This window comes from Furipterus horrens, unplaced genomic scaffold (genome assembly GCF_987537825.1).
Source record: "Furipterus horrens unplaced genomic scaffold, mFurHor1.1.pri manual_scaffold_4, whole genome shotgun sequence".
Lineage (NCBI taxonomy): Eukaryota > Metazoa > Chordata > Mammalia > Chiroptera > Furipteridae > Furipterus > Furipterus horrens.
This window is the reverse complement of record NW_028327174.1, coordinates 169,111,097-169,138,679: the sequence shown is the minus strand read 5'-3', so window position 1 is coordinate 169,138,679 and position 27,583 is coordinate 169,111,097. Positions and strand designations below refer to the sequence as shown.

Genomic DNA, 27,583 nt, shown 5'->3' with positions numbered 1-27,583 from the left:
GCTGTGATTTTATCATATGATGCCCTTTTAAATTCTGGAGGTGTAAATGCTGAGAGATACGTGAGGACAAGTAAAAGAACAGACTGTAAACCCAGACATGGGGAAAAGCATGTGTAAGGGCAGATCTATGGAGTTCCATCAAGAGACACAGACATCTGGCAGCAAGACAAGTTGAAAGGAATGTGCTGAACTGAACTACATTTTCTTGTCCTGCCAGGAGACTTTATCACCTTGAGGTACTTTCCTCTACATGACCTGGGTGCCAACCAAGTATATATGCGGCCAGTGGAGTACCACACTCTTAGCAGATACTTTTTGGATAGATGGATGGATAGATGAATGGATGGATGAATGGATGGATGGATAGATGGATGAATGCATGGATGCATGGATGCATGGATGCATGGATGTATAGATAGATGGATAAATGAGTGGGAGGATGGATGGATAAATGAGTGGGAGGATGGATGGATAAATGAATAGGTGGATGGATGGATGGATAAATGGATCGAGAGATGGATGCATGGATGGAGAGATGGATGTATGTATGGATGGATGGACAAATAAACAAAGGAATAAAGTATGTACTTTTTTCTCTGTGCACTTCAAAGTCAACATTCAAAATTAATATTCTACTTGCAAAAAATGTTCGCAAAGTTTCTCCCAGCTGATTTCTCCACACTGTACACAAATGTTGCTCAGCTCACTGGAGACATCAACAGCATACTGTATAAAATCTGGGCAATAATAATCTTCCCAGACTCTACCACACCAAGTCAATTAGAATAATTAATAGCAACTAGAACTCATTGCCTTAAAAGTAAATTACCACAATTAGGTATCTGCAGGTTTGCCAGAGGGATATTCTTGCTGCTTTCATTTAGACAGTACAGATCCTGAGTTTCTGGACTGGATTTAGTCTCCTGAAGAGTCTTGATCCACATAATATCACAGGAGCACATGAATGGATTGCCCACCAAGATTCTACATGGAACAAAAATAAAACCTGGTCAGGCTTCTCTTTTTTTAATTTTAACTACATTCATGTTCATGAAGAACTATAAAATTATAAATTCTTTCTAGCCAGCAATTTTTGAAAGTCATATCCACCTTTACAACATAACAGTACTTATAATTTATTAATGTAATACTTACTGACCTTTTGCTGAATGCAAACACCACTGTAAAGGCTAAATGATGCAAAGCGATATAATACCTTTCAGAATAATAGGGGGAAAGATAGGGACAGAAATAGCTATAATGTAGGATAGAAAAGAGTGTCTCATAAAATAGGGCAAAATAAGGTGTCATAACAAATTTATCATAGTTATTATATAGATATTTAGAAGATCTAAGTTAAGGTGCCAACAGTAAGTTTTCAGAAATACAAACATACTTATTTCTGGTCAGGCAATGGATTGAAGTGTTATCATTTAATAAGCTCAAACTTCAGTGGGGGACAGAGCAATGTCATTTTAATTTAAAATGAGACTGTAAATACAACGCTAGGGCCAAAGCGTGAGAGTTAATCAGGTGGGCTCACAGCTTTCTGCAACCATAGTTCAGTTTGATTGATTCCAGAAAGTTGGAGTGAATGTGAGAGAGAATCTGGAAGGAAGCCCTTAGACCTCCAGCATGCATATGCACACATGCACATGGGGCTATACACACACACCCCAAGTAGGGAGCTCTTAGACCTCTGGCTTACATGTGCACATGTGCTCAGGAACTTAGAGAGCAAAGGCAACTGAGCTCCAGATTGAGCCTCTTAGTCCACTGGGAGAGGCTCTGCTGAGACAGCCACCATCCAGCCGTGCGGCCTGGACTCCTGTGGCCTGTGACTGGTGAAGGAGGAGGTAGTCAAAAGGAAAATAAAAACCACAAGAAAAAAATCTTTAAATGTGTATTTATAATACTCAGTGGTCCATTTAAGATGAATTCCATTTATGGTAATGAGCCTTTCAATGAGGCCATTTAAAATCATTACATGGGCTCTTAAGATTTCTGTGAGGACAGGACCTGGGCTTTGCAACATCATTTACTCCTGTGGTTTTCTGGTCAAGTTCTAAGAATCTCCAGGATCCCTGGAGACTTTTTCAGGAATTTCTTTGGGGGAATGTGGTCAAGGCAGACTCATTCAATTTGTGTCTGCTTGATGGCCTCCAAGTATCCCTCCAAAACCAAAATAAGATTTGATGCTATCAAATATGGAACATAATGCAGAAGAGATCCATAATGTTCAAACCCACTGATCCAAGATATTTCCTGATATTCTGAGTACATAAAAAAACTAAAGAATCTTTCTGAAAAAAAAGTCTGATGGACTCCACAGAGGGATAAAGAAGCAAGGGGTTCTTTAATTATACATATAGCAATGTTCCTATGACCACACAATGCTGGCAGACAACTGGCTTCTTTCTCTAGCTCACTGCGCAAACTCCTTTTGCAGTGATTGTTATTGTGCTTATTTGTTTAGGCTTCTACCTCTCCCACCAAATAGCAGAATCCTGGAACAGAGACACAGATTTTATATCACTATGGCCTAGTGCCCTGGTACTTTGATTTGTAACAGGACACAATTAACATTTTTTAATAACTTGGTTAAATATGTTGCAGGGAGAATATTGAGACATGTGAATTTGGAATCAAAATTCTAATTTTTAATCCACCAAGAAAATTTTCTGCAGTGATGCTTAACATTTTTACAGAGTTCCTTAAATTGTTCATTTCTATTCCTGTGTTAGAGGTAAACTTAGTAGTTCAACTACCTGAACTCAGTTTATTCCAAATAATCACCAATCACTAAGACTTTCACCATGTAACCTCATTACTACCTATTAGCTTGTTGTCCACTAGTGACATCTTCTAATCTTCATGATTTCCTTGTGAATAGGGTGGACCCTACAACTCAGGCAACATACAGTTTAAGCAAAAATATTGCCTGGTATTCAAAGATCTTATCCATCTGGTCACACCTCTCTACCCAGAGGCTCTGAGTTTCTATGTGTTTCATGGTGATAACACAAAAATTGAACACACTTGGAAATGCTGGCTATTAGTCACCATCACATTGCAATATTTTTCCTATCACTTTATAGCAAAGGAAATTGGGACATAAGGATAGGTATTGAATGCAGTGGTAGACCTAGAAGAAAATCTTACAAGAATGGGTGGGTATGGAGAAGGTCTATCTGTGCTTCAATGTTCACTATGCACCAGCGGGCAGTGGTTGGTGGATAAAAGCTGGAATGTTTTGCCCATTGTTATTTTCTCCTGTAATGGGTCTGCATTCCATGGGGGCCTAGACATCAGAGGGACCAAACCGATGCTATGAGATATGTCATCATTTTCACACAAAGCCTCCATCTTTTTCTCTTTTCCCTTCATTAGAGAATAACTCATTTATGTAAAAACAACATTTAAAGTCATCCTAAGTGACATATTACTATTTTTTTATTGCTGAACCATGTCTTCATGAGGGAAAAAAATAAGTAACCAAAACTTGAAGAATCATTTTTCAAGAATTTTGCCATAAAAATAGATATGCAGCATCACTCACTTAAAAAGAAACACTTAATTGCAATTCCTTGAAATTGTTTCCCCAAACACAAAATCATTACTTACAGCTCAGACAAGTCAAGGTGATGGAAATGTTTCCTAGACAAACTCGTCAGCTTGTTTCGGGTAAAATTGCTGAAAGGAATCAAAAACATTAAATGTGAATCTAAAATGATACATTCCATAAATAAAGTATTCAAATTGAGGTTTTTTTTTTTTTCACAATATAAACTTACTTGATCATGGTCCATGATTTAGTTAGACCCAATAATCTCTTTCTTTCACCTGGAGTAATAGCTTAGTTTTTCCTGCCTCTCCTATAATTTTTGGCTATGGAGGGAGGAGCATAACTTTCATATTGTTTATTTTAAATCTCTTTTTTAACCCAAAGGCTTATTTTTCATATGCTGATTCAGAGCCAAGTTATATACCTCCTAGAGATTTCTGACATTTTAAACACTTAATAGAAAGATTAAATTTAATTTAATTTAAAGCCATAAGCTCACCAGGAAGAAAAGATGCTTTAAAACTAAAGAGCATCATGAATATTTTGAAGTCATGTGACATACAAAACTTTGAATATGTACTGGACTAAACGCATCCTTATAGGAAAGAAGACACCTGTTGACTGATATACTCTGCTGAAGTTGTTTATCTTTGACTTCTAAATGAGCAGCTAATGCCATGATGAGAAAAACAACAACAAATCAGATAACAGGGAATATGTGAGATTTTCTCTAAAACTATTCTAACAACATGTCATTTTAAGATTTGGACCAATCAATGAGAAGGTGTCATATTTGTGATTGAAAAAATAATACTGCATTTACTGACATGATCCAAATGTGTAGGGTTTTTTTTTTTCAGTGGACAGGAGATTTAGTTTCCAATGAGCAATGCCATGAGACCCTGAGTTGGGAAATTCTGAGCCATAATACTGGCAGCTGACTCGCTCTGTGAATTTGTTTACTAGTTGAATTTATTTTAAAAGTGTCTGGTGATGGGGTCTCTAGACAGGAGTTTAATAAGCAACATGAATGTAAAACAAACATCAACTTTCACAAAAACAGCCAAGACCTCAAATGAACCTGAATCTTTCAGTATTTGTTTCCTGTTCAGGGAAGTGAGTGTTGGGCTGAGAGTCAGGTAAGGATAGGAGATCTGAGGGTGACAGCAATCCTGGACCCTTACCTGAGACTAGTCCATTGTGTCAGCCTAACAAAATCATAAGGTAATAGTATCTCAGTATGTTTGACCTTCAGAAAGAGGTTCAACCCTGGTGCTGATACATGAATCGAGAAAATGCCTCTTTTGTGTCTCATGATCCAAGAATGTGTGGCCACTCCTCGCCTTATTCTATACTGACATTTCCACTCACCCAAACTCCTACCACCCCAGGGTGCCCTCTGCCTTCCACACGTGCATCCTCTCTTTTTACACTGAGTGTAGAATGCTCTCACCCACATGAAAAAAAATACAAGGAAGTTTAAAACTGTGCCCACATAAATCTTTTCTTTTGGGCTGTGAATTAAGAATGGTTTTCATTGGAGTACAATACATTGAAAAGTCAATCTGCCTATCTTCCCCACAGTCTTGGAGACACAAATATTTCCATTTTCATCAGAAACCCCCATCCTTCTGAGTGTGTTGGGGGAGAGGGAACCTGCTCTTCCTCCCAAGAAGAACTCATTGTCAAGACTCTCAGGTCAGCCAGAGAGCCGGCACTAGGAGCAGCTGCCCCAATCTGGCTGCCAGAAGCACAGCCCGGAGCCGGGTTATGTGCCAAAGAACAAGATGAGTTTTATGAACCATACTTATTATTGGGGCCAAAAGCCAAAAGGAAAAAAAAAAAGGAGGAGGAGGGAAGGAAAAAAATCAACAATCCTCTTACTGTCTGATTATAGGACTTTGCAAAGGAGCTAATTAGCACCTCTGTAAAGCCCCTGGAAAACACAAATGCTGGCTTTTCTCACAGTCTCTGGGTTCTCAGGAGCCAGGCAGGAATTAAGGCACCAAGAAATAAACTCAGTGACCAGTCACAAGGTCTCTGGAGAGCCCCCATGCCCTTAAACACACACAGGGTGGAGGGGGTGGGTGGTGGTGGGAGTGAGAGACAGGAACCAATTTGAATTTCCTTAAAACCAAAGTGAAATGCTCTGGTGCACATTTTACACTGTAGGAGAAACTAACAGGGGTAATCAGCACATCTCAGGGACACCAAGAAACAACTTCTGATACACGTTTCTTTCCCAGCTCATGGTCATCTACCATGTTGATATTCAAGTTAAGAGTGCAATTCTCCTGTGGGAAACCAGGGGAGAGGAAGCCAGTTGCCCCAAGTCCTTGTTCTTAAGCAAATGCTGGGCCTGGATTCCCTCCTCCTTCCCTGCCATTCTCAAAAGCCAACTACTTAATTTCATTCCTTATTTTGGTGATTAGGAGCCCATTCTGTCACATAAATGTATGACCCTTACTGAAATGTCATGACTTCGTCCTGTCTGAACACTTGCCTGACTTCATTCTGCCTTGCCATGTAACCATGCCTACAAATATCAGTAGGGTTTTTGCAGTTTACCCAATGTTCGGGCCTCCAGACTATTGGCTTTTAAAGAAACTATATAGGATACGTCCATCTCTTTGATTTCCTATTTTCAAATGGCACCTCTTTGTATGATAGGGACAGATATCTGGTCTTACATAAGTTGTGTTCAACAAATAGAATGTCACTGAAATTATTCTACCATATATCACCCTGAAAAAATATACAAGGTGGCTTTGGTTTCCTAAAAATAGCAGGCAACAAGAAAAGTAGGAAAAGTATCAAAGGTACAAGAAAGAAATGTCTATTACTAAAACTACAATTAACCATAGCCCATTATACAAAAATCACAATAGGGGTAGTGTCATGATAAAAGAACCAGTAAAATATGGTTGTTGAGTAATTCAGGTCTAAAGTCAGCTGTAGTGAAAACACCAGAACTTAACTAATGAGGTAATCAATTACATTTAAGTGATTGCATTAGAGCATTTTACTTTTCTCTTCTCTCCAGCCTCTCTCTTATTTATGCTGTCAAGGCCTACACAAACATCAGCTCTGTGCAGGCAACCTCCACAGAGATGATGCCAAAAAGCATTTAAGTGAAATATGTTAACAAAGTTCCTTGGAGTTTTATCACATTTTTGCCAAATGTTTTTTTTTACCTTAATGCTACAGACCTTATTTTTAAACTGACTTCATCATTAACAGCACCTATAAAATATGAAGTCAATATACTGACTTTATGAAAGTAAGATTTTTTTCATAATATCAACAAATCTTCATAGAGTGTCCAGGCAATGTTCTATAAAAGAAAAATTTCTTCTGTAACTGGCGTGAAAATCATTTGGAGAACTAGTCTCCCCAATAAAAGAAAGAGGACAATTGTTACAAGAACGTCTGACTCTTGAATTTTATGGATGGCACAGATTTTATTTCCTGTTCTCTTACTGGAAGAACATGGCCAAGAGTGAGTCCTGGAATCATAATTCTGTCACTTTCAATCTGTGGACCGAGAAAGCCCTACACCTTCCTCCATCTGATTTCCTGTCCATGAAATGGGAATAAAAACATCTTCCGTACCAATTGTTAGAAAAATCAAGTAGAAAATGCAGGTGACTATGAGACACACATTGCAGGCGACTATGAGACATATAAGGTATGGCTGCAGGGAATTTGTAAAGCACAAAAGGACCAAGAATGCAGGCAACATTTCTCCAGCAGAAGGTCCCACTGAAAATCAGGATATAGGGACACCAATGTGAGCTTAAGAGTGGGTGATTCTCTGTTTAAATACAAAACCTTTTAGGAAGGCCACACCTTATTGACTAAGTGCCATCATCTAACAGAATTTAGCAGCCAGGAACCTAAGAGCTTTCATTGTCCCTGCTTGTTTTCATTTGACTTCAGTTGACAAATCGTCAACAAGACTTCAAGGGAAGCATTTGCTATTGTTAATAATTGTCTGAAACTTTGGCATGTCCCATAATTGACTTTACTTTTGTCAATCACGACAGATAGCATTTTAAAAATGGAAGTTCAAAAGAGCACTTATTGTAGGGGGCAAGGCATTAGTAATTTTTATTTCCCTGGAAAGGCCACGGCCAAGTCAGTTTCTTTCAATTCCACTGGTTTAATGTCCTCCAGGGAACATCATGATTCCAAGTAAAGAATCGAGGATGTTGTACCAGGACATAGCTTTCACATCAGACTCTTGCAACTGTTGCTCTGTCCAACATAGAAATGGCCCAGAAATTCATGAAGGGGAATAAACAGGCTATTCTAATACCCCTCTGAAGCTATTCAGAAATCAAAGATAATGTTTCTAAGCTATTGTCACAGCTATACTAAAGGGGGATTAGAGGCCTGGTTGGTGTGGCTCAGTGGACTGAGCACTGGCCTGTAAACTAAAAGGTTGCTGGTTGGATTCCCAGTCAGGGCACATGCCTGGGTCGTGGGCCAGGTCCTTAGTTGGGCATGTGAGAGAGACAACCATACATGATGTTTCCCCCTCTTTCTTTCTCACTCCCTTCCCCCCTCTCTAAATATAAAATATTTTTAAAAGGGGGAGATTAGAGTTGGAAAAAATAAAAATAAACAGAGGGTGGAAATATTGACTAAGCTGAGTTCTGGGAAGCAAAAGAATCAATCGTTACTTACATGTGCTGTAAGTTGCTGTTTTTCAGAAATGCTTTATGAGCCACAAATTTCAATCCAGAATCCACAATTGTGCTGTGAAAACACATAATTGCATGCATGTTAGAATTACCTGACAAATGACCTCTAACAAAAAACAGTTCTGAAATAAAGTACACAAGTCCTGAGCACTCACAGATTTTTCAGCCCCACGTAAGCTTCAACATCATCTTCGTTGATGATTTCTAACCTTTTCTGATTTGCAATGTAACTGCAAAAAAGCAGAGAGTAAAAACCATTGACTCAAAATGTACACAGTAAATAAAAGAATGAGTAACTTCCATTCAACTCACCAGGGTGCTCAAGATGATCTTTCCCCACCCAAATTAACCCTACCATTAAAAAAAATACAGCTATTCCCCTCAGCCCAAACTAAGTATAGAGGGCAAAAGGGTTTTGGACAGGTGTGACGTGCCTTGCAAACCTTCCTCCAAAGAAGCCTTTTTTTTTCCCTAATGTGCAACATTAAAAAATTAACTCCTGCCATTAGTCATTTAGTGGTTATGGATCGAATGATCTCTTTTAACCCTGGTGCCAAATCTGTTGTCCCCAGGATACAACAAGGATGCCAGCCCATTAAACCGAGCACACCATTGTCCGCGTACAGCCAACTGATCTGGAGTCTGCACGATCCTTCCCCATGTGAGAAGGCCACGCTCCCCTCCACACCCCTACTCTTATTAGGGCTTTCTGGACCCAAGGGTAGGTAGGAGGACGACCATGTCCACCTTAAAGCAACTAGAAGAGCATGAGATCTTTGCCCATTGTCTTTTATAAGATTATAAAGGGCCTTAAGTCTGAGAGGGGGGAATTGTTACAGAGTGGGGGTCCCCAAAAATAATAATTAATTAATTTTTAAAAATACAGCTAGGGGAGCAAAACTGAGTGTGACTAAGAATAAACTAGAATTGAGCAGGTGTCATGGTCAATGATAGGTTCACCAAGCTTTATTTTTCTCAGGTTTTTATTACTCTTTTGACTAACAATTTCAGTTTCTCTCCCTTTCATGGTATTCCCTGTGCACAGAGGTGAAAATAACTTGGAAATGCATTCACTGCCTCTCAAAGGCAGTTCATCCTTATGGCAACAGCCACAGGGATGCTGGCATCATCACACGCAAGACAAATCACACCTTTGCTCACGTTCCAAAAGAAGCAATCACTCTCTCCTTTTACATCCTAAAACATTGAGGCAGATTCCCCTCCCTTTTTCTTTTTCTCCCTCCCTCCTACCCTTTCTCCCCACTTTCTCTTCTCCTGGCCCAGCATCCCTCTTTCTGCCTTTGTCCGTAATAATACCAATTTTTCCTTTCAGGAAGCATATTTCACAAACCCCACATGGCCCTCATGCACTCTCTGTAGGAACCCTCCTCTACTCCTACCCCCAAACCCTCAAATACAGAAATAAATTGGTGACTCTGGCTGGACAGAGAATTCTGTCCCCTTGACCATGATTGCTGGCTTAGAGCTGGGTGTGTAATCTCAAGTAGACCAATGAGAATCTTCCATAAAATTAAATACATGAATGCTGGGACAGATTCTCAGTTTCTCTGTCTCTGTATCTCTGTCTCTCTGTCTCTCTCTCTCTCTCTCTCTCTCTCTCTCTCTCTCTAGAATCATAGCTGAAAAATTACACTGGGCTGGGTCTTCCATGGGAAATTGCTCTGCCACAAGGAAAGAGACTGTCCAAGAATAAAGTCAGCACACAGAAGAAAAGGTTGAGGGGAGATACAAAGAGAGACAGATACTGAAAATGCCACCTGAGCCTTTGCATCCAGCCAGCTCTGAGGTTAGATGCCACTAACTGAAGTTTGTTCTGAATTTCTGTCCCCTGCAACCAAGCATACAAACCTAGTAATGGGAACACAAAACTGTTAAAATTGCTCCCATGGAATTACTTTAGTTACTTGAGAAACTGTCTATACATTTTTCTTAGATCACAACCTCTTTGAAGACAACTGGACCCTGTTTTACAGTTCTTAACATGGACCAGAGCATCTAGCAAAGTGTCTTGCACAAAATAGATATCTAACAAACAATGGATGGATGGATGGATGGATGAATGGATGGGTAACACTTAGAGTTCCAAAGGCACTATAGGAGGCTGTACTATGAGGCCTTTCCCCTTTCCTTTTCATTAAGATACATAGAATATTCCAATTAAGCCCCTGAAAACAAATACATAACCCTGCTGTTACAAACATAAGTTAAATTTTTTTAAAAATTTTAAATGGGGAGAAAATACAGCATCTGTAGTTCCTTTCTAACTAATTCAAAAACAAAACAAAGATTTATGGTAAGAACTGGACACCCATTTTTAGGAAATACATTTTAGAAATAAGTAAATGCTCTTAGGGAATAAAATTACACCAGAAAGAAATAATTTTAAAACTACCCACATAACCTTTGGCCCACATCATATAAAAATGGAACCTCCAAGGTAGAAAGGTATCTTCCACTCAAAGAGGTTGGTTCTCCTGGTACCCAGAGCCTGGCACTTAGCAGTGTACAGAGAGAATTTGTTCATTTATCTCTTTCTACCACACATAGCAGGAAACATTTTAAGACTTCAGCCTAATGCTGAACAACAATTTTCAACATCAAGAGTTTTTATGAAATGCTTCAAAATTATCACACATTAGATACATTTTTCCAAGATTTTCATTTCATTAACATTTTCAATAGAGACCACAGTGACCTCCTCCTTCTAAATTATCTGCCAATTTTTTCTTTCAGGAAGCACGTTTCACAAATCCCACATGGACCTTGTGCACTCTCTGTAGGAATCCTCTTCTACCCCTACCACCCAAGCCCTCAAATATAGAAATAAACTGGTGACTCTGGCTGGACAGAGAATTCTGTCCCCTTGACCATGATGATTGGTTTAGCGTTGGGTGTGTAAGCTCAACTAGGCCAATGAGAATCTTTCATAAAATTTTAATGCATTTTTTATGAAACTTCTGTTAAAGAAAGGTAAGTAATGTGGGTGATGTTTCATTTGGGGTCACAATCAGCACTTTCAGAAGGCCTGTCTGCTCCTTTCAGCTGGGTTAGCATGGTGGCCATCAATGTTCTGAAAACATCAGCTTCTTTGCCTGGACATCACTGTATCCTCCATGCTGATGACAGGGGCCTGACATGCAATTAGTACTTAATCAACTGTGGCACAGAGCCTTTGTCTTTTAATTATTTATGCCCTTTATTTTATTTTTTTTCACTTGTCATAACATTTTTAACTCATAAACTCCTCGGTTGTACTTAATAAACTACAATGAGCTATCATAAATAAAAATGGAAAGCATAGCCCTGGCTGGGTGGCTCAGTTGGTTGCAGGTTCAATTCCAGGTCAGGGCACATACCGAGGCTATAGGTTCAATCCCCGGTTGGGGTACATATGAGAAGCAAGAGATCGGTGTTTCTCTCTCCCATCGATGTCTCTCACTTGTTCTCTCTCTCTCCCTTCCTCTCTTTCTAAAATCAATGAGGATTAATAAATAAATAAATAATAAATAAATAACTATGGAAGGCACAGAAGAAAAGCAAGGCCAGAGACATCAACAATGTTAGAAATTAGATTCTAAAATGTGTATACTTGTTAGAAAAAAAGCCACAAGCTTATTTCTAGGTTTTCTGGTCACCAAGGCCCAAGAAAGAAAGGAATGGAAAACAAATGTGGTCAGTGGTTATTTTATAGTGTTCATGAGATGAAAATAAATCAGACATTAAGCAAAGCATAACTGTTCTTGGAACTAATACTAGACAGCCAATTTTTTGGAAATCCATCAAAAGAACCATATAAAACTATGGGGGGAAAAATGGTCACTAGAGAATACTCTTCCACTGAGGAGACAGAAATTTCATAGATAAATAATAAATTTTTCTCCCTTAAAAATGGAAAAATCAACAGAAGAACTGCATTAAAAAGTCAGCAAGTGTCCTCCCAGATGCCAGGAATTCCCCTTCATTTAAGTTACCATCTGCAGAGGTGTCCACAAGATTGCTGCTGGTTATAAAACAGTCATGAAATCTACCGCCTAAGGAACTCTCCTTAGCTACCACTGAGGAATCATAGCACTAGAAAGGAAGTCAGTAATGTTAATAACAGATCATTCACAACTTCATAATGGGGAAACCTCAATGGCCAGGAAACATATGAAAAGGTGCTCTACAAGGAATCTGAAATGCAAATTAAATAATGATATATCATTCCTCTTACACTGGAGTGACAAAATGTTTAAAGATTGACAATATAAAACAGTTCTAAGGATGTGAAGAATTTCTCTTACATTGTTGGAGGGAGTATAAATTGGTAAAACCACTTTGAAGAGCAATTTTTCAATACCCTAGAAAACAGTAAATTGGCATGCTTCATGGCCCAGCAATTTCATTTCCAGGAATTCAACCAAGAGAAATTCTCATGCATGCACACAAGGAGACATATACAAGAATATTCACTGTACGTATGATCAGAACCAAAAATTGGGAACAACCCAACTATCTATTGATAAAGCTACTCAGCCACATAAAAAATGAAATATTGCCATTTGCAACAACATGGGTGGATCTTGAGGGTATTATGCTAAGTGGTAAGTCAGGTGGAAAAGGACAAAAACCTTATGGTTTCACTCATGTATGGAATATAAAACAAAAAAGTAACAAAAAGGCTAACAAAACAGAAAATATCAAACTCATAAATACAAACAACAGACCACAGGGGAAGAGGAGTAAGGAGAGGGTGAATTGGGTAAAGGGGGTCAATTGTACGGTAACAGAAAGAAACTAGTTTTGGGGAGTGAGCACACAATAGAATACACAGATATCAAATTATAACATACTCCTGAAATTTATTTTATGTTATTAACCAATTTTTTTAAAGAAACAGAAAAATTTAACCTGTGCTAAATACATAAGTTGGATTGAACCAGATCTTTATATTTGAGAGAAAAAGAACTTCATGTCAAAAGAGAAAAAAATAAGCTCAATTGCATACTAATACATACATATAAAGCAATTTATACAAACTTTGAAAAAATTGTATTAAATATAGTGGGGTGACATTGGTTAATAAAATTGTATAGGTTTCAAGTATACGATTCTATAATATATGATCTTTATATTGCATTGTGTGTTTACCACCCAAAGTCAAATCTCCTGTCACCATGTATTTGACCCCCTTTACCCTTTATTAGCTCTCCCCATCCCCCTTCTCTCTGGTAATCACCATCCTGTCACTGTGTCTGTAAGTGCTTGTCTGTCTTATTTTTTTTTTTAATATAAAGAAAACAGTCACATAATGTTCATAATCAAGTACAGATGTTAAGTATGAAAAGATTGCAAAGGAGAATGGGTCTGAGATAAAGAAACAACCTGTTAAAGTATTTATTTTATTAAACTCATACAATATTTCTCTTATTAAAGGAGAAGAGACTCGTAACGAAAAAGACCAAAATGTTAAAGTGTCAGTTCTGTTCTGAATACATATACATGAAGTTATTGTTATGTCATATTTTTTTGAATTTTAAAAATTTATTAACTGAGGAGGGAAAGAGGGAGGGAAAGAGACAGAGAGAAAGGCATATAAGTGAAATGACTTCAGGGAAGCTGAACTCCAGGGCTTCTCAGATACTCAGCAGAAAAATACACCTGGGTTCAAGTTCTAGTTCCCTGAACCATCCAGAAGCAAAAGTCTGAAAGCCGTCTACTCCCTGTCCCAGAGCCTCTCCACAGGAACCAGAAGACTAAGGAGCATGCTAGGCTGCCCCCTACTGGTGATTTCTGTGACCCTCAGGAGAATCGACACCACCAAGTCTTCTGCATTCTCCCATCTCATTGCCACTGCTCAGAGACAAACCCAGGGCCAGGAAGGAGACAGGAAGAGCCAGGCCAGGGCAGACAGGTGAAAGAGGCACAAACAGGCTTTCCCCCCAGAAAACCATTTCCTGTCACTGCGATTACAATGCTGTCAAACTCAGGGCTCTTAACTGAGTCAAGCTTTGCTTAATAAAATACAAGAACAGTTGCATTCCCAGGAATGCAATGGGAAGACTCAGCATTTTGGCACAGGCCGTTCTCAAAAGCTTTCTCTCCATGACAACCCGTAACTCCTCTGATCTATGCCCACTGTTCTGGAAAGCTTAGGCACCAGGGGTTTTAAGACACAAGCCATCCCCACAGAGTCCATGTCCCGAGCTTCTTTGATAAGAATCTCATGAGTTCAGCAGAGTTCAAGCTTTCATGGAAAACCAAGCTTCTCCCATTCTAACCTGCAGGGACTTCCTTCATTCTATTTTAGAAAGACAGCACTTTGAATAGTGACAAGGAGACTGGGTGAATTTGGATTTATTCAATTTGATACTCCTTAAGAATTTCTCTCCCTCTGGCCCACCCTTCAATCAGCAATTTGTATGGAATCATTCTTGGCCATCAATCACCTTGTTGAGCCCTAATATGCCTTCCTCCATTCTCAAATTCATATATAGGACTCTAGGTTGGACCTATTATTACCATGAGTGTTGTTTTTCACTTTTACTACATCCTAAGACTATTATCTATTGCCCTAAAAGTTGGATCCAGTATTCAAGGCACATATCAGTAAATTCACCGAAATCTATTCTGGGGCCCTGCAAATCTGAAGCATGGCTTGATTTCAAGGTAACATCCAAAAAGTTTCTTTCTAATTGCAACATTTTTATTCTATCATTTGGCAAGCATTTTTGTTTTTAGCATTTATCATATTTCTTAACTTTCTCACTAGGAATTAGAAGAAATGGAGAGACTTTGTACCCACATTTGTATTTTTCTATGAACCTCTCGGACTCCACAGTTGAACAGCTAACTCTTCAAGTGAAGGTTTTATTCATCTCATTTCATGCACTTAGAGGGCTGATTCTCATGAATGCCAGCTGATGAAACAGATCTAAGCATCCTCCACTTGGACTCTTTATATCCCACTGGGAAGGCCAGACACATACATACATGTGCATGAAATATGCACAGTAAATACTAAATGAAAATGGTGAAAATATAAAACAACTTCATATATCATGTAGAAAACAAGGAAAGACAGTTGCAGAGGAAGATGGAGATTCAATTTTGAAAGCAAAATGTGTCCAAAAAAAAAAATGTGTCCAATTTAGGAGTGAGTTTAGATCACATGCACACAATACATTCAAACCAACTACAGTACTCTTTTTTTTTCCATATAAAATATAATTGCCCTTAGAAAATGAGCACTTTTTGCCACAAAACCCCCCCAGTCTCAAGGAACGTTAAGACTAGAAATAGCCTCCAAGAATCTTCATATCTGTAGTTCTTAACCTTGAAGGAAATGATGCTCTCAGGGGACAGTGTTCACTGCCACAGTATTTGACGGGCACAAAAAAGAAGGTTCTAGAAAGAGATAAAAGCACCTGGATAGTCAGTGAAGGCTTAAATGGAGCTTAAAAAGAGACCAGAAAGTCAAAAGATAAAGAATATGAACATAAGCAAAGTCTCTACTATCTGCCATTTTATTTTGTATTGTCACCAAAACTTCTCTAGTCTCAACTTGACATTCAGGACCTTCACTAAGACATTTTCTTGAAGGTAAAGAATTTCTTCTCCTCAGGCTTAACAAAAAGCTTATTGGTGATTTTTTAGAAAAGAAGAGAAAAGTAACTTTAGGAAAAATTCACAGAAACATTTTTGAATTATAGGTTCCTGGAAAGGGTACTCATCCCATTTTAATAGATTTCACCCTGACTTTCACAACCTATCAAATAATTCCTCCAGGTTATCTGCCCAAGTAACAAAGAGTGGTTTCTAATACATCTTTTCTTTGTGTGTATTAGCTTAACAGTGGTATTCCTCTAAAATAAAATTTCTCTTTAGCTTAACTTTATTACCTGCACTGTACTTTGACAGTACAGAGAAAAGAAATGGAAACAGCAGTGAATATATCTAATGGCCACTCTTAATGGAATCACTTCCTGCTATTTTGACCACCTCCAACCCCCACCACCAAATATATAAAAAAGCTATTAGAAGTAGATAGAACTTAAACACCACAAGAGATTGTGATATGTGCCCAGGTTTACAATCATGGGGTGAGGCATTTCAACTCTGACCCGATCCTCTCTGCCATAGGATTTCCATCATAGGAAATATAATAATTCCTTAGAACAACACCAACAAAAAGCCTTTCTTCCCTGAGTCCACAACTAAACAGCTTTAGTTTCTCAGCAAAATGTTGAGAAAGAATTATGAAAGCCAAAGCATTTTAGGACTCAAAATAGGGATTTCTCAATGTATTACTCCATTCTTAAGACAGGATATACCACCCCAACTGTGAAGCGATGAATATAGAGAGCATCAAAAGAGCATGTGCAAAATCTGAATTTGAACAGCTGCTAGAACATGCCAGTTAGCCTCAGCACTTCCACCTTTTCTTTGTCCGTTAGCACAGAAGTAGCATCAGCAATATTTTTTTCTTTTCCTTTTCCTTTTTTTTTAGTGTAAACTATGTGCCAGGCACTGAAGTGCCCAGGGTTGTCTTCCTAAATACAATAATGCCACCAGGAGAGCACTATGATTATTCCCACTTTTTGAAAGAGAAAACTGAAACCCAACCAGGTCACTTGTCCAAGGTCACACAGCTGCCAAAATGGTATTTGAACCCAGATATATTTGCCTTGATTTCTGAGTTCATAGCCACTGTACCATACCACTAGGACGATGTGGACTTATAAACGCAGCACCTTCAATAAGAAATAGTTTCTAAACTTTCTGCAAAGTGGACTTTCATGAATAATCTGGCCTAAAATCAATAGCCAGGGAAAAAGAATGAGGACATGTCACAGAGTACTCTTGTGCATTATATCTATATAGATCTATAAGAGGAGAAAAATGAAAAATCTTCTTCAGATTTTTCTGCAATGCCAAGATCTGAGAACTACAGCTTCTAGGATAGCCCTAATACCCTGGGGATTTGAGACTGAGTGGTATAGTGGGAGGGATACACACACTCTTCTAGCTTCACCTCTTACCTGCTCTGTGACCTGTGGAAAGCCCTTGTGCCTCAATTTCCTAGTCTATAAAATGGAGTAACAACAAAAACTGCCTCATGGGGTTGTTGGGAAAATTAGGAAACTGCTTTAGCACCATTGGAGACTTCAGTTAATGCTAATTATTATTAATAATGAGCAGAAGAGCAAGGTTCAAGGGCTGGCTTGTCATTCACTAAATGGCGAGCTCAATCCCACCCCGCCTCCTGCGCCCACAACTGAGAAAGAGAACATTTGGACTTGATAACATTTCAGTTCCCTTTTGTACACAAATTACAAGAAAGCTTCAGCAAAATATTATAAAGAAAAAAATTACACTCTGGATTTCTGAATATTTATATAGCTTTTCCTTACCCACCTCTATCAACAGGTGATTGCCAACAAAAAACACTACAATTTATGACCAGAAAAATTAATTATAAAAAAAAGAACTCTAAGTTGGCTTTCTACATAAAACACACCAGTCTTCACTAGAAAAATTTAAGTGTCATTTGACTTAAATAATAGCCTCTCATGCAGATTTAGGATTAGACCCCAGCCTACAAGTAACGTGATTTGTAAACCTTATAAACTAGATGATCTGAAGTCACAGCAACAGCTTGTGACCCATATCCAGACAATACAGGATCCTTTATTTGTCTAGATTTTCTTTTTAGCCACTAACTTTCAAAATAGACAGACTTCACATTTTAGAAATCTGAATTTTCATATTTTCTTAAAAAAACAGAAGGTCTGCCAAGCTGAACTAGCATTTCTTCCTGGCAACAGTCAGGAGGAGCTGAGTGACACTGCTCCTGGGGGGCTGGGGCACATTTCCAGTTGGTAGCATTCCCAACCGACCTCAGCTATTTCACTGGCCCGTGGAAAGATTTTATGACACCTGACATGATTCTTGCTTGTAATTTCCTCTGAGACTTCAATGCTTCAACTATTCTCCTACACTGACATGTCATCTCCAACCACAGAGATCCCAAAAAGGAGTCTCATCAAATCAAGTTGACATAGAGACCACAATAAAAATACATAACTTTTTAAAAGAAGCTACTTCTACCTGCTCTGGAACCTTCAGAAACTTCTTCTATTGTTGTTATAAACTAATTAAAATGGACATGGACATACCCAAGTATAATTTTGTACTCGGTACAGTGGTAAATACATACTCAGGAGGAGAAAGGGGTGTGTTTTTTCCTATCAAAAAAAGTTGTTTTCCTTCTAACTAATATCATTAATATTAGTTATGCTTAATATCATTATATATTTCTCATTAAGTCTCAGATCTCTCAATAGGTCACAATAACCTAGGAGAGCAAATGAGAATCAAATAACTAAACATGTATCATGACCCTGTTCCACTATATTGGATGAAGAGCTCAGGACAGAAATGGTTCCGATACTAAACGGCTGTCAAGAAAGTCTTAAGTTATATTTAAGCCAAAATTTTTATTTTGGGCAGGTGTCCTCTAATATCAGTCAATATAAAAAAACCACCACAAACACAAGTCAGCTCATTGGGTGACCTTCGGTGTACTCTGCAGCTAATTCATTCTGCAGACCCGCAAGGGGCTGTCACTCTCAGAGCTGGTGGTTCCTGGGAGTCTGAGGGGCTTCTCCTCAGGCTAGAAAATGGCCTGATCACACCTGCTCCTGACAACTTCTAGGCTAAAATCTTCCCTGCTGTGCCCTCTGGGTAGAACGCTACAGTCTCAGATGAGCATCTATCCACATTTTGGGGTAAAGGGCCACTTCCCCCGCAAGCCTGGATCTGCCCACAGGTACCACCACCGCTCATCTTCATCTGCCAGTCGGGTGGCTTCCACCTGGATGAGCACGCAGGCCAGGCGGCTTGGACATTCTAAAAGGATGTCAGCCCAACCATCTGGTTGTCTGGTTTCCAAAAAGATTGGATCTGGCCCTAACCAGCAACGGAGATTAAAATTTTCCAGGCTCTGGTCAGAAGGGACAACTTCAAATCATGTGCAGTCCAGCTTCTAGCAAAGCCTGGCTAAGAAAAGGGTAGGTGGAAATGGGAGACTAAGATCCCGTTGTTCTATCCATTTTGCAAGCACAGCACTGGGAAATTAAATTCTTGAACCCCTTTAGCCTCCTTGCAAAATTAAGGTCCTTGTCATCTCCCCCAACTTTCACTGGCCTCCTATGTAAGAAAAAATAAAATCTACTTCTGCATTTTTTATGAAAACTGTGAATTACATCACTTATTGTCCATGAAAAAGAAATTCCTTTCAGAACACAGTGACAGACAAAGCCATGTTCCCTTGGAATTAGTAGGCATTCTCCTTCCTAATAATGAGCTTCTCTTTCCACTGCCAGGAAGTTGAGCACAAGTGTTGTGCTCAGTTCCAGCAACTATGTCGACCCTTAGAATGAGCTGGAGTTCATGTTCTCATTTTTTTTTCCTCATTCCCTCCCTCCCTCTCATTTTTACCTTATTAACCTTATTGTATAAAATAATTATCATTGGTTATTCAAATGCTGGTGTGAAGTTGATTAATTATAACATTTCTAATATTTGTTCAACACAAATTCAGTGGCCATTATGACTAATATGCTGCTACTATAAAATTATCTTATATTTGTTTTCAAGAAATGAGCTAAGAAGAACTATATGCACAACCAATGGGCATGGACTAAGGGGCGGGGGACAACTGGAGGGAGGTTGGTCACTGGGTGGAGGGGAACAAAGGGAAAAGAAATTGGGACAACTGTAACAGCATAATCAATAAGGCATTTTTTAAAAAAGGAAATGAGGTAGTAAATCATTTCATTCATGATTTGTTTGTGTTTCAGAGTAAATGGTTATAAAAAAGTGAAATCTTCTTGTGACTCCAATCCAACACATATATTATCTTTTTTAAAAGAAGTCTTTTCCTCTTTCCCTGTTATTTCAGACCTATCAATGTTTCATTTATGAATAGTGGAAAAGAACTTCCAATGATTAGCCCAGGCATTGAGGACTCTAAGGAGCATGCAAGTCAGTACTAATCACAGCACAACATAGTTTTGAAAGCTCTTGGCCTCTGGTTAGGTCAAATCATTCCATACGAAGGGAATTTTTGGAACTAATATTTCTGCTCCAACTTTCAGGATGGATCAAGCATGGCACAGAGAAAAATGAGAATCAGACATAATGTCAAGAAAAGAGAATGACTCAAGTGGTAAAATTTTAGGATCTCTGTGAAGGTCTGTTTTGATTTTGGACAATTTTTCAGCCAACATTTATAGGCTGTGGGAGTAAAGAGAGTGATGGAATAGGAGGAACATTTCGAATTTTATCTTCACTGGTTTCACTTCACAGGTTAACCTTCAATCACTTTTATAGAAGGTTAGCGATTACTTTCTTTGGAGTTAAACTACAAAGATGCTGGTGGAAAAAGATCCTAGGCATAAGTGGTTGTGAAAGGCCACAATAAAGAAAAGGTATTTTGCAGAAGGGAAGTATGAGTGAATTTTAAAATCCTAAACAAATCTCTTATAAAAACTTTTAATTCAAGGTATACCATTATTCAAAAAGGCACATTTAAGAGGTACCTAGAATAGTGAAATTCATAGAGACAGAAAGTAGAATGTTGTTTTCCAGAAGGGGATTTGCTGAATGTAGTGATTTTCAACCCTTTTCATCTCAGGGCACGCATAAAATAATTACTAATATTCTGTGGCAAATCAATATTTTTTTCCAATCTGACAAAAAATAATAGGTACAATTATGATTCATTCACACCAGCTATTGTTGTATTGGCTATTGTCTTTTTTTTTTTTTTATTTGACAGTCTAAGGGAAAACAGGTCAGTGCCACTGACTAAATAGTCAGGTATTGCATGCTTTAAAACTTCTTATAAATAAATAAATAAATAAATAAACAAACAAACAAACAAACTTCTTGTGGTGCACAATTGTGCCATCGTACACTGCTTGAAAATGGCTGGTTTAATGGCTATGGTTTCAGTTTTACAAAATAAAAAGGGTTCTGGAGATGGACAGTGGTGTTGGTTGCACAAATTCAATGTACTCAATGCCACTGAGTCATATGTGTAAAAACGATTGAAATGGTAAATTTTATGTTACATGTATTTTACTACCGTTTTTTAAAAGACATTTTTAAAGACCTTGCAATTAAAGAGTGATGAGAGTGATGATGACAGTTAAAAGAGAAAATGGAGCAAAAACTGACTAGTAACCTCCAGGGTCCAGGAGAACTGTTGTAAACAATCTAATGAATAAAATGGATCAGGACTATGGAACAAAAAGTGGCAGGACAAGACCATGACCTACATAACAGTGGCTGAATCTGACCCATGACTGCTCATCACACAAACATTCAATATCCCGATCACCTGAGTATGCCAGGCCCTACAAAGTGAGAGAAGGATGCCAACAAGCAGAGGACATGCCAAGGCTGCAATAAAGGGAACCGACGCCCTTGCACACCTGTTCCCTTAACCCCCACACTTGTCCAGTGCCATACTCAAGGCAGATTCTTTTGCTTTTCCATCCCCCACACCCCAGCCCTACAGAGTCCACTCTCCTTCAGATATGGTTAAGACAAGCACACAAAATAAAACCTAACATCAAGTTCTTACTATGTGTTAGGCACTGGTACAAATATTTTATGTGCATCAGTTCATTTTAACCGCACAGAAACCCAAAAAGAAAGGTTCTATTCCTTTCCGTCTTTTTTGGATGGGGAAGGTGAGACACAGAGAGCTTTAATAATTAGTCTCAAGTAGAAAGGGCAGAACAACTTCAGAGTGGGGTGGTCTCTTAAACCACAAAGTAATCCTGCCTTACAGCCTGTATCATTCACCTACACAATACCACAAGAAAATAAAAAATTGTGTCAATCACCTATGCACAACAATTGACATGTTCAGTGATTCAGAAAATAATAAGGAAAGAAACTTTATAGGCACAGTTTTCACAATCCCAGAATCCTCCTAGGGTACCAGTAAGAAAATGTACACACACACACACACACACACACACACACATATTCAGTGATAATGAGCTGATTCTTACAATACTACATTCAGATCGAGACCTTCCAGGGTACTAATAAAATCTGTGATCTGTGGGCTTCACTTTAAAACTGAATTCTCTTTTCTATCCTAATGGCTTGGACAGAAAGGGCCCAGAGGTCTGAGAGGGGGGAAACATAAACTATTTCCCTCAGCCCAAACTAAATAAAATGGGCAAAAGGGTTTTGGACAGGAGAGATGTGCCTAGCACACCTTCCTCCAAAGAAGCCCTTTTTTTTTTTTTTTTTCTCCTAATGTGGAACATTGAAAAATTAATCCCTGCCTTTTGCCACCTAGTAGTTATGGATTGAATGATGCTTTTTAACCCTTTTTGCCAAATCTGTTGCCCCCAGAACACAACAAGGATGCCAGCCTGCTAAACCAAGCACGCCGTTGTCCGGAGACAGCCAACTGACCTGGAGTCTGCACAATCCTTCCCCATGTGGGAAGGCCACCCTCCCCTCCACACCCCCACTGGTATTAGGGATTTCTGGACCCAAGGGTAGGTAGGACGACGACCATGTCCAGCTTGAAGCAGCTAGAGGAGCTTGAGACCTTCGCCCATTGTCCTTTACAAGATTACAAAGGGTCTTAATATCTGAGAGGGAGGGATAGTTATTTTTTACGAACCATGGGTATGGACTTGGGGGGGGATGCTGGGGGAGGGAGATACTGGGTGGAGGGGAGTAAAGGGGAAAAAATTGGAACTACTGTAACAACATAATCAATAAAATATACTTTAAAAAAAAAAAATCTGTGAAAAGAAGTGAGAAAGGTAGGAGTCGGTAGCCAGTGATGTTTACCCATTAACTGCTGGGGACAGAGCTATGCTTTGCTGGTCTGTCTGTGTCTGTGATAACACAAACTTGTTGTAATATAAGTCAGGGGAGCAATCCTGAGCATGCTGTCCTTGATGGGAACATTGACCCCATGGCTGAGAATTCCCTGGGAGAGGGAGGGAGCATGGCGATGAGAGAAGCATGGAGAGTCTGGCCATCCCACTGCATGCTCCTGTGGCATAAGCCCTGGCATTTCCAAAGCACCATCATAGCCAAAAACTACCATGGTGCAGAAACCAGATATAAAGCAGAGGCCCAAACAGCCTTGTTCCTTGTGCGCTTAGCTCTGGGCGGTGGGCTTAGTCAGGTTAGAGGCCCTCACTCTGGCTCTTTTATAGCCAAGTTCCTCTATATGGGCAAGGAGTCACAGGACCAACAAGAAGCTTTTACCGGGAAATTGTACCTTTCTTCTTGACCTAGTGGGATCCCAGAATTCTCTACCCAAAGACCCTGAGCCCACTCTCAGAGCCTATGTGGGCCTTTTCTGTGGATTTGTCATCTTGAGGGTGTACCTGCTATGCATATGCATGTCTCTAGGCACAGTGGTGTGGGGAGTGGGGGAGGTCCCAACTACTATCTGTGGTGGTATTGATGGAGTCTGGATGTGCAGGATGGATTATCCAGAAAGCTATGAGAGAGAAGTGAGCTGACTGAGGGCCTCTGCTGATGTCCTTCAACAATCCACACAAAGGGGTATGAAAGAGAGTAATGACAGAATATATTCTAGACTAAGCTGGGGTAAACAAAAGGCTCAATAATATCCTAAAGGTGCCAGGCAGTTAAACTCTAGAAGACACTCTTTATTGGTGAGAAAGCAATTCTCTTAAAGAATAAATGAGATGGCTAAGAAATTAAATCCCATAGGGTCACTTAGGCTTACCATGAGATCCAATGACTCAACCAAAAATAAGACATTTTGTATCAGAGTTAAACATCATATGTTAGATCCATAATGTTCATTCCTTTTATAAAGCTTAATTTTCAATTATGGAGTCTAAATTATTTTTATTTGTATGTATATTATAAACATACTGCACTATGTAAACATAAGAAAATGGATGTTATTTATCTCAGAGGAGAATTATCTTTTTGGATTTTTCAACAGAATTTGTTCACCTACCTATTTCCCCACTTTTTAAAAGCCCTCTGACCTCGTAAGTCCATCAGTTATTTTATGATCAGTTTCCAAACAAGTATCAAAATTTGTAAGATGTCCGGATAGTGTTATTATTATAAGATGAAGGAAACCCCATGAAACATTCATAGGATCAGCCCAACATACTTTGATTGCAAAGGCAAGAAGTACATGCATCAGATGGTACATGACACACTATTGTTTTGTACCCCAATGCCTGCCATTCTTTAAGAAAAATGAACAGTCTCTATCATCCATACTACAAGAAGGATAAATCACCTCTGAAATCTCACACCAGAATTCTTTTTTAAGTGAAGCACCATAAATGCAGTCAGAGGGAAAACTGAAATTGATCCACAGGGATCTCTGTTATCAGCTATTACACAACAGAAAAGGCACAACTCTTTCTCATTAGGCCGATTTGTTTGCTGGAATCAGATGTCCCTGGAATGATTTTTCCCTGGATTCCCCTCGGTTGTTGAGCTGGCCTCTCAGGCGTCTCAGCTGCTCTCCCTCATCCTCCCATCTCTTACCTGCCCCTCCTCCCTGGATACAGAATCAGGCAGCTCTTCAAAGCTTTGTCTTTCTTCTTCTCGAGCTATGCTGTGTCTCTATGATGAATTGATTTCTTACTGCATATGAACCGATGTTGTGCTATTTAATTCCATGAAAGTTATTCATTTAAAGAAACATTTTAACTCAATGACTCTGTGAAAAATCATGTCCAGAAATTTGCATATTGTTTTTTCCTTTTTTTGTAATTTTCATCCAAGGACATGTTTATTGATTTTAGAGAAAGGGGAAGAGAGAGAGAGAGAAGAATAAGAGAAACATGAACGTGTGAGAGAAACATCAATTGGTTGCCTCTGGCACACACACCCAAATCCATGACCTTTTGTTTATGGGAGGACTCTCCAACCAACTGAACCACACCAGCCTGGGCTAGAAATTTGCATATTGATGGCCCAAACAACTACTAATAAATACTCTTACTTGGAATTCTAAATAATAGATGTGAAAAAGAGTGTGGGTGTGTGTATATCCCTGTGCATGTGTATAATGTGGAGATCTAGGACATTGTACCAGGTGCTGGGGAAGAGCAGTAAGCAAGAGTCACATAGTCTCTGCCTTCATGCAGTTTATATTCTGACATTGTCTACAGACAGATAGCCAACCATGTATATATTATGCTGGGATTGGGAAATATGGGGGGGCTATAAGATATAAGAGCACATGGCAAAGACACAGCCCCAAAGTAGGGAGGCAGAAGAAGTCAGCCAGAGACTAGTCAAGGAAACAGTGCTCCGTGAAGCGGGGATGGCCAGTGTGAAGCCTGGGAGAATAAGTGATGGTGTAGCTCAGTAGAGGAACCGAAAGCTCAGAGTGGTTGTATCAGCTCATTGAAGAAAAGGAAACAAGAAATGAGGCTAGAGATTTGAATTTGAGGATGCAGGGCTTTTAAGACCTGTTAAGACTTGTTTACATATATAAATGTAGTGCTATCTTAATTTAAAACACCAGTGTGATGTGGGTGGAGCTAGGCAAGCAATTTCTAAAATTCATATGAAAAAATTATCATGCAAGGCTAACCCTGAAAATTCTGAAAAAAGATACTAGTGAGTAAGACTAATACTTGAAGTAGAAAAATAATAATATGAAGCTTTAGGAGATAAAAAGTTTAGTGCTGGTACATAAACAGACTGATTATCAGACTAGGATAGATCTCAAAATAGGCCCAAATACAAAGGCAATCTTCATATATAAACAAATTTATTTTTAAGTTAGTGAGAGAAAGGTTGAACTATATAACCAATGGTGTCAAGTGACATGATTGGCTGATTATCTAGGAAAAATAATAAAACAATTTTTAATATAATATAATAAAATAAAACTCCTATATTTTTAAAATCCAGATGTAACAAAGCATTAAATACAAAAGCATGAAATAGTACAATAATAATAAAAGAAAATATGAGATTTATTTTATATTCTTAGAGGAAAAGACTCTTCTTATCCACGTTTACCACATAAAAGCCATAAAGAAAATAATGGATTTTACTACAAAAAAAAATGTAATTCTATGTTACAAGAAGAAGAGGAGGAAGAAGAAGTGAAGGGGGAGGAGGAGAAAATACCATAAGCAATATCAGAAGAAAAGCAAAACATTAAGCAAAGTATAAATTTTCTCATTGTTAAATAGTTCTTATGATTGAAAAGGCTACCAACGCAACAGGAAGAAAAAAGAAAAAGAGCTGAGATATGACAACAGAGTTTACTGAAAAAAGAAATACAAGTAACTTACATAAATACAAAAAGATCTTCAACCTGGATCATAATTACAGAATTACAAAGTAAAACCATGGTGAGATACTATTTCCCAGGAATATGGTTGACAAAGGTCAAAAGGTTTGATAACAAATAGTATTAGCTTGGCTGTAGAAAAACAGGTACTTCCAGCTTGGATGGGAGAATAAAATGATATGGTCATCTTGCAAGACAACTTGGCGATATCTATCAAAATCACAAATGTCTTGCAAATGTCCCTGCAATTCGAATTTTAGGAAGTGTTCCTACAGATAAAATCATGCACATGCATGTGTATAAGGGCTTGCACACAAGGCTGTTCGAAAAGAGGTTGGTAAAATGTAATTGATTCATTCAATGGATTACTGTCCTGCCTGGCTGTGAAATAAAGGTTAGGCACATATGCTGATACAAAAACATTTTTAAGATACGTTGTTAAGTAAAATACAAAAAACAAAAACAAAAAGAATAAAACCACACACACACACCAAGATGCAGAACAGTGGGTGTAGTTAAAGGTATAAATGGAGGGTATATATATGTATGTAGATAAATATGTACTCATTTATGTGACTAGATTATTTCTGGAGGCAGACACACAAACTAAAATCAAAGTTGGCTACTAGAAATGAGGCTGAAGGATTGATCGGAGGGTCACTTAGAGTGAGACTAACTTTTCATGATACACTCCTTTGTACCACTGGCATTTCTTACTATGTTTAAATATTTCTTTTAAAAAAAACCTACTTACTAATAAAATCCCATGCAATGAAGTTAATGCATTTCAGAGAAAATATGTGCAGAATTACTTTAAAAAATCTGACAAGTTCCCAGGCTTCAGCAAAGCTTAGCTAAAGGCACTCCAAAGGAAGAATGAGTTGGTCAGAATTGGTGCTGGGCAGGGAATAAAGAGAGAGAAAGGAGTGTCCGTCCAGGGGACACAGG

The 27,583-nt window shown here is 38.6% G+C and overlaps 1 protein-coding gene across 4 annotated transcripts in view; it reads right to left on the bottom strand.

Annotated features, from left to right (window-relative positions):
* Window positions 1-27,583, bottom strand: part of NTRK2 (neurotrophic receptor tyrosine kinase 2) — a 334,989-nt gene that overhangs the window by 293,633 nt on the left and 13,773 nt on the right. For all 4 annotated transcript variants that reach the window (XM_090274234.1, XM_090274230.1, XM_090274233.1 and 1 more), the window contains 4 exons: window positions 8,427-8,501; window positions 8,255-8,326; window positions 3,625-3,693; window positions 830-984 (listed from right to left, as the gene is read on the bottom strand). In XM_090274234.1, coding sequence (XP_090130360.1) covers window positions 830-984; window positions 3,625-3,693; window positions 8,255-8,326; window positions 8,427-8,501 — 371 coding nt within the window. The remainder of the gene's footprint in view (window positions 1-829; window positions 985-3,624; window positions 3,694-8,254; window positions 8,327-8,426; window positions 8,502-27,583) is intronic.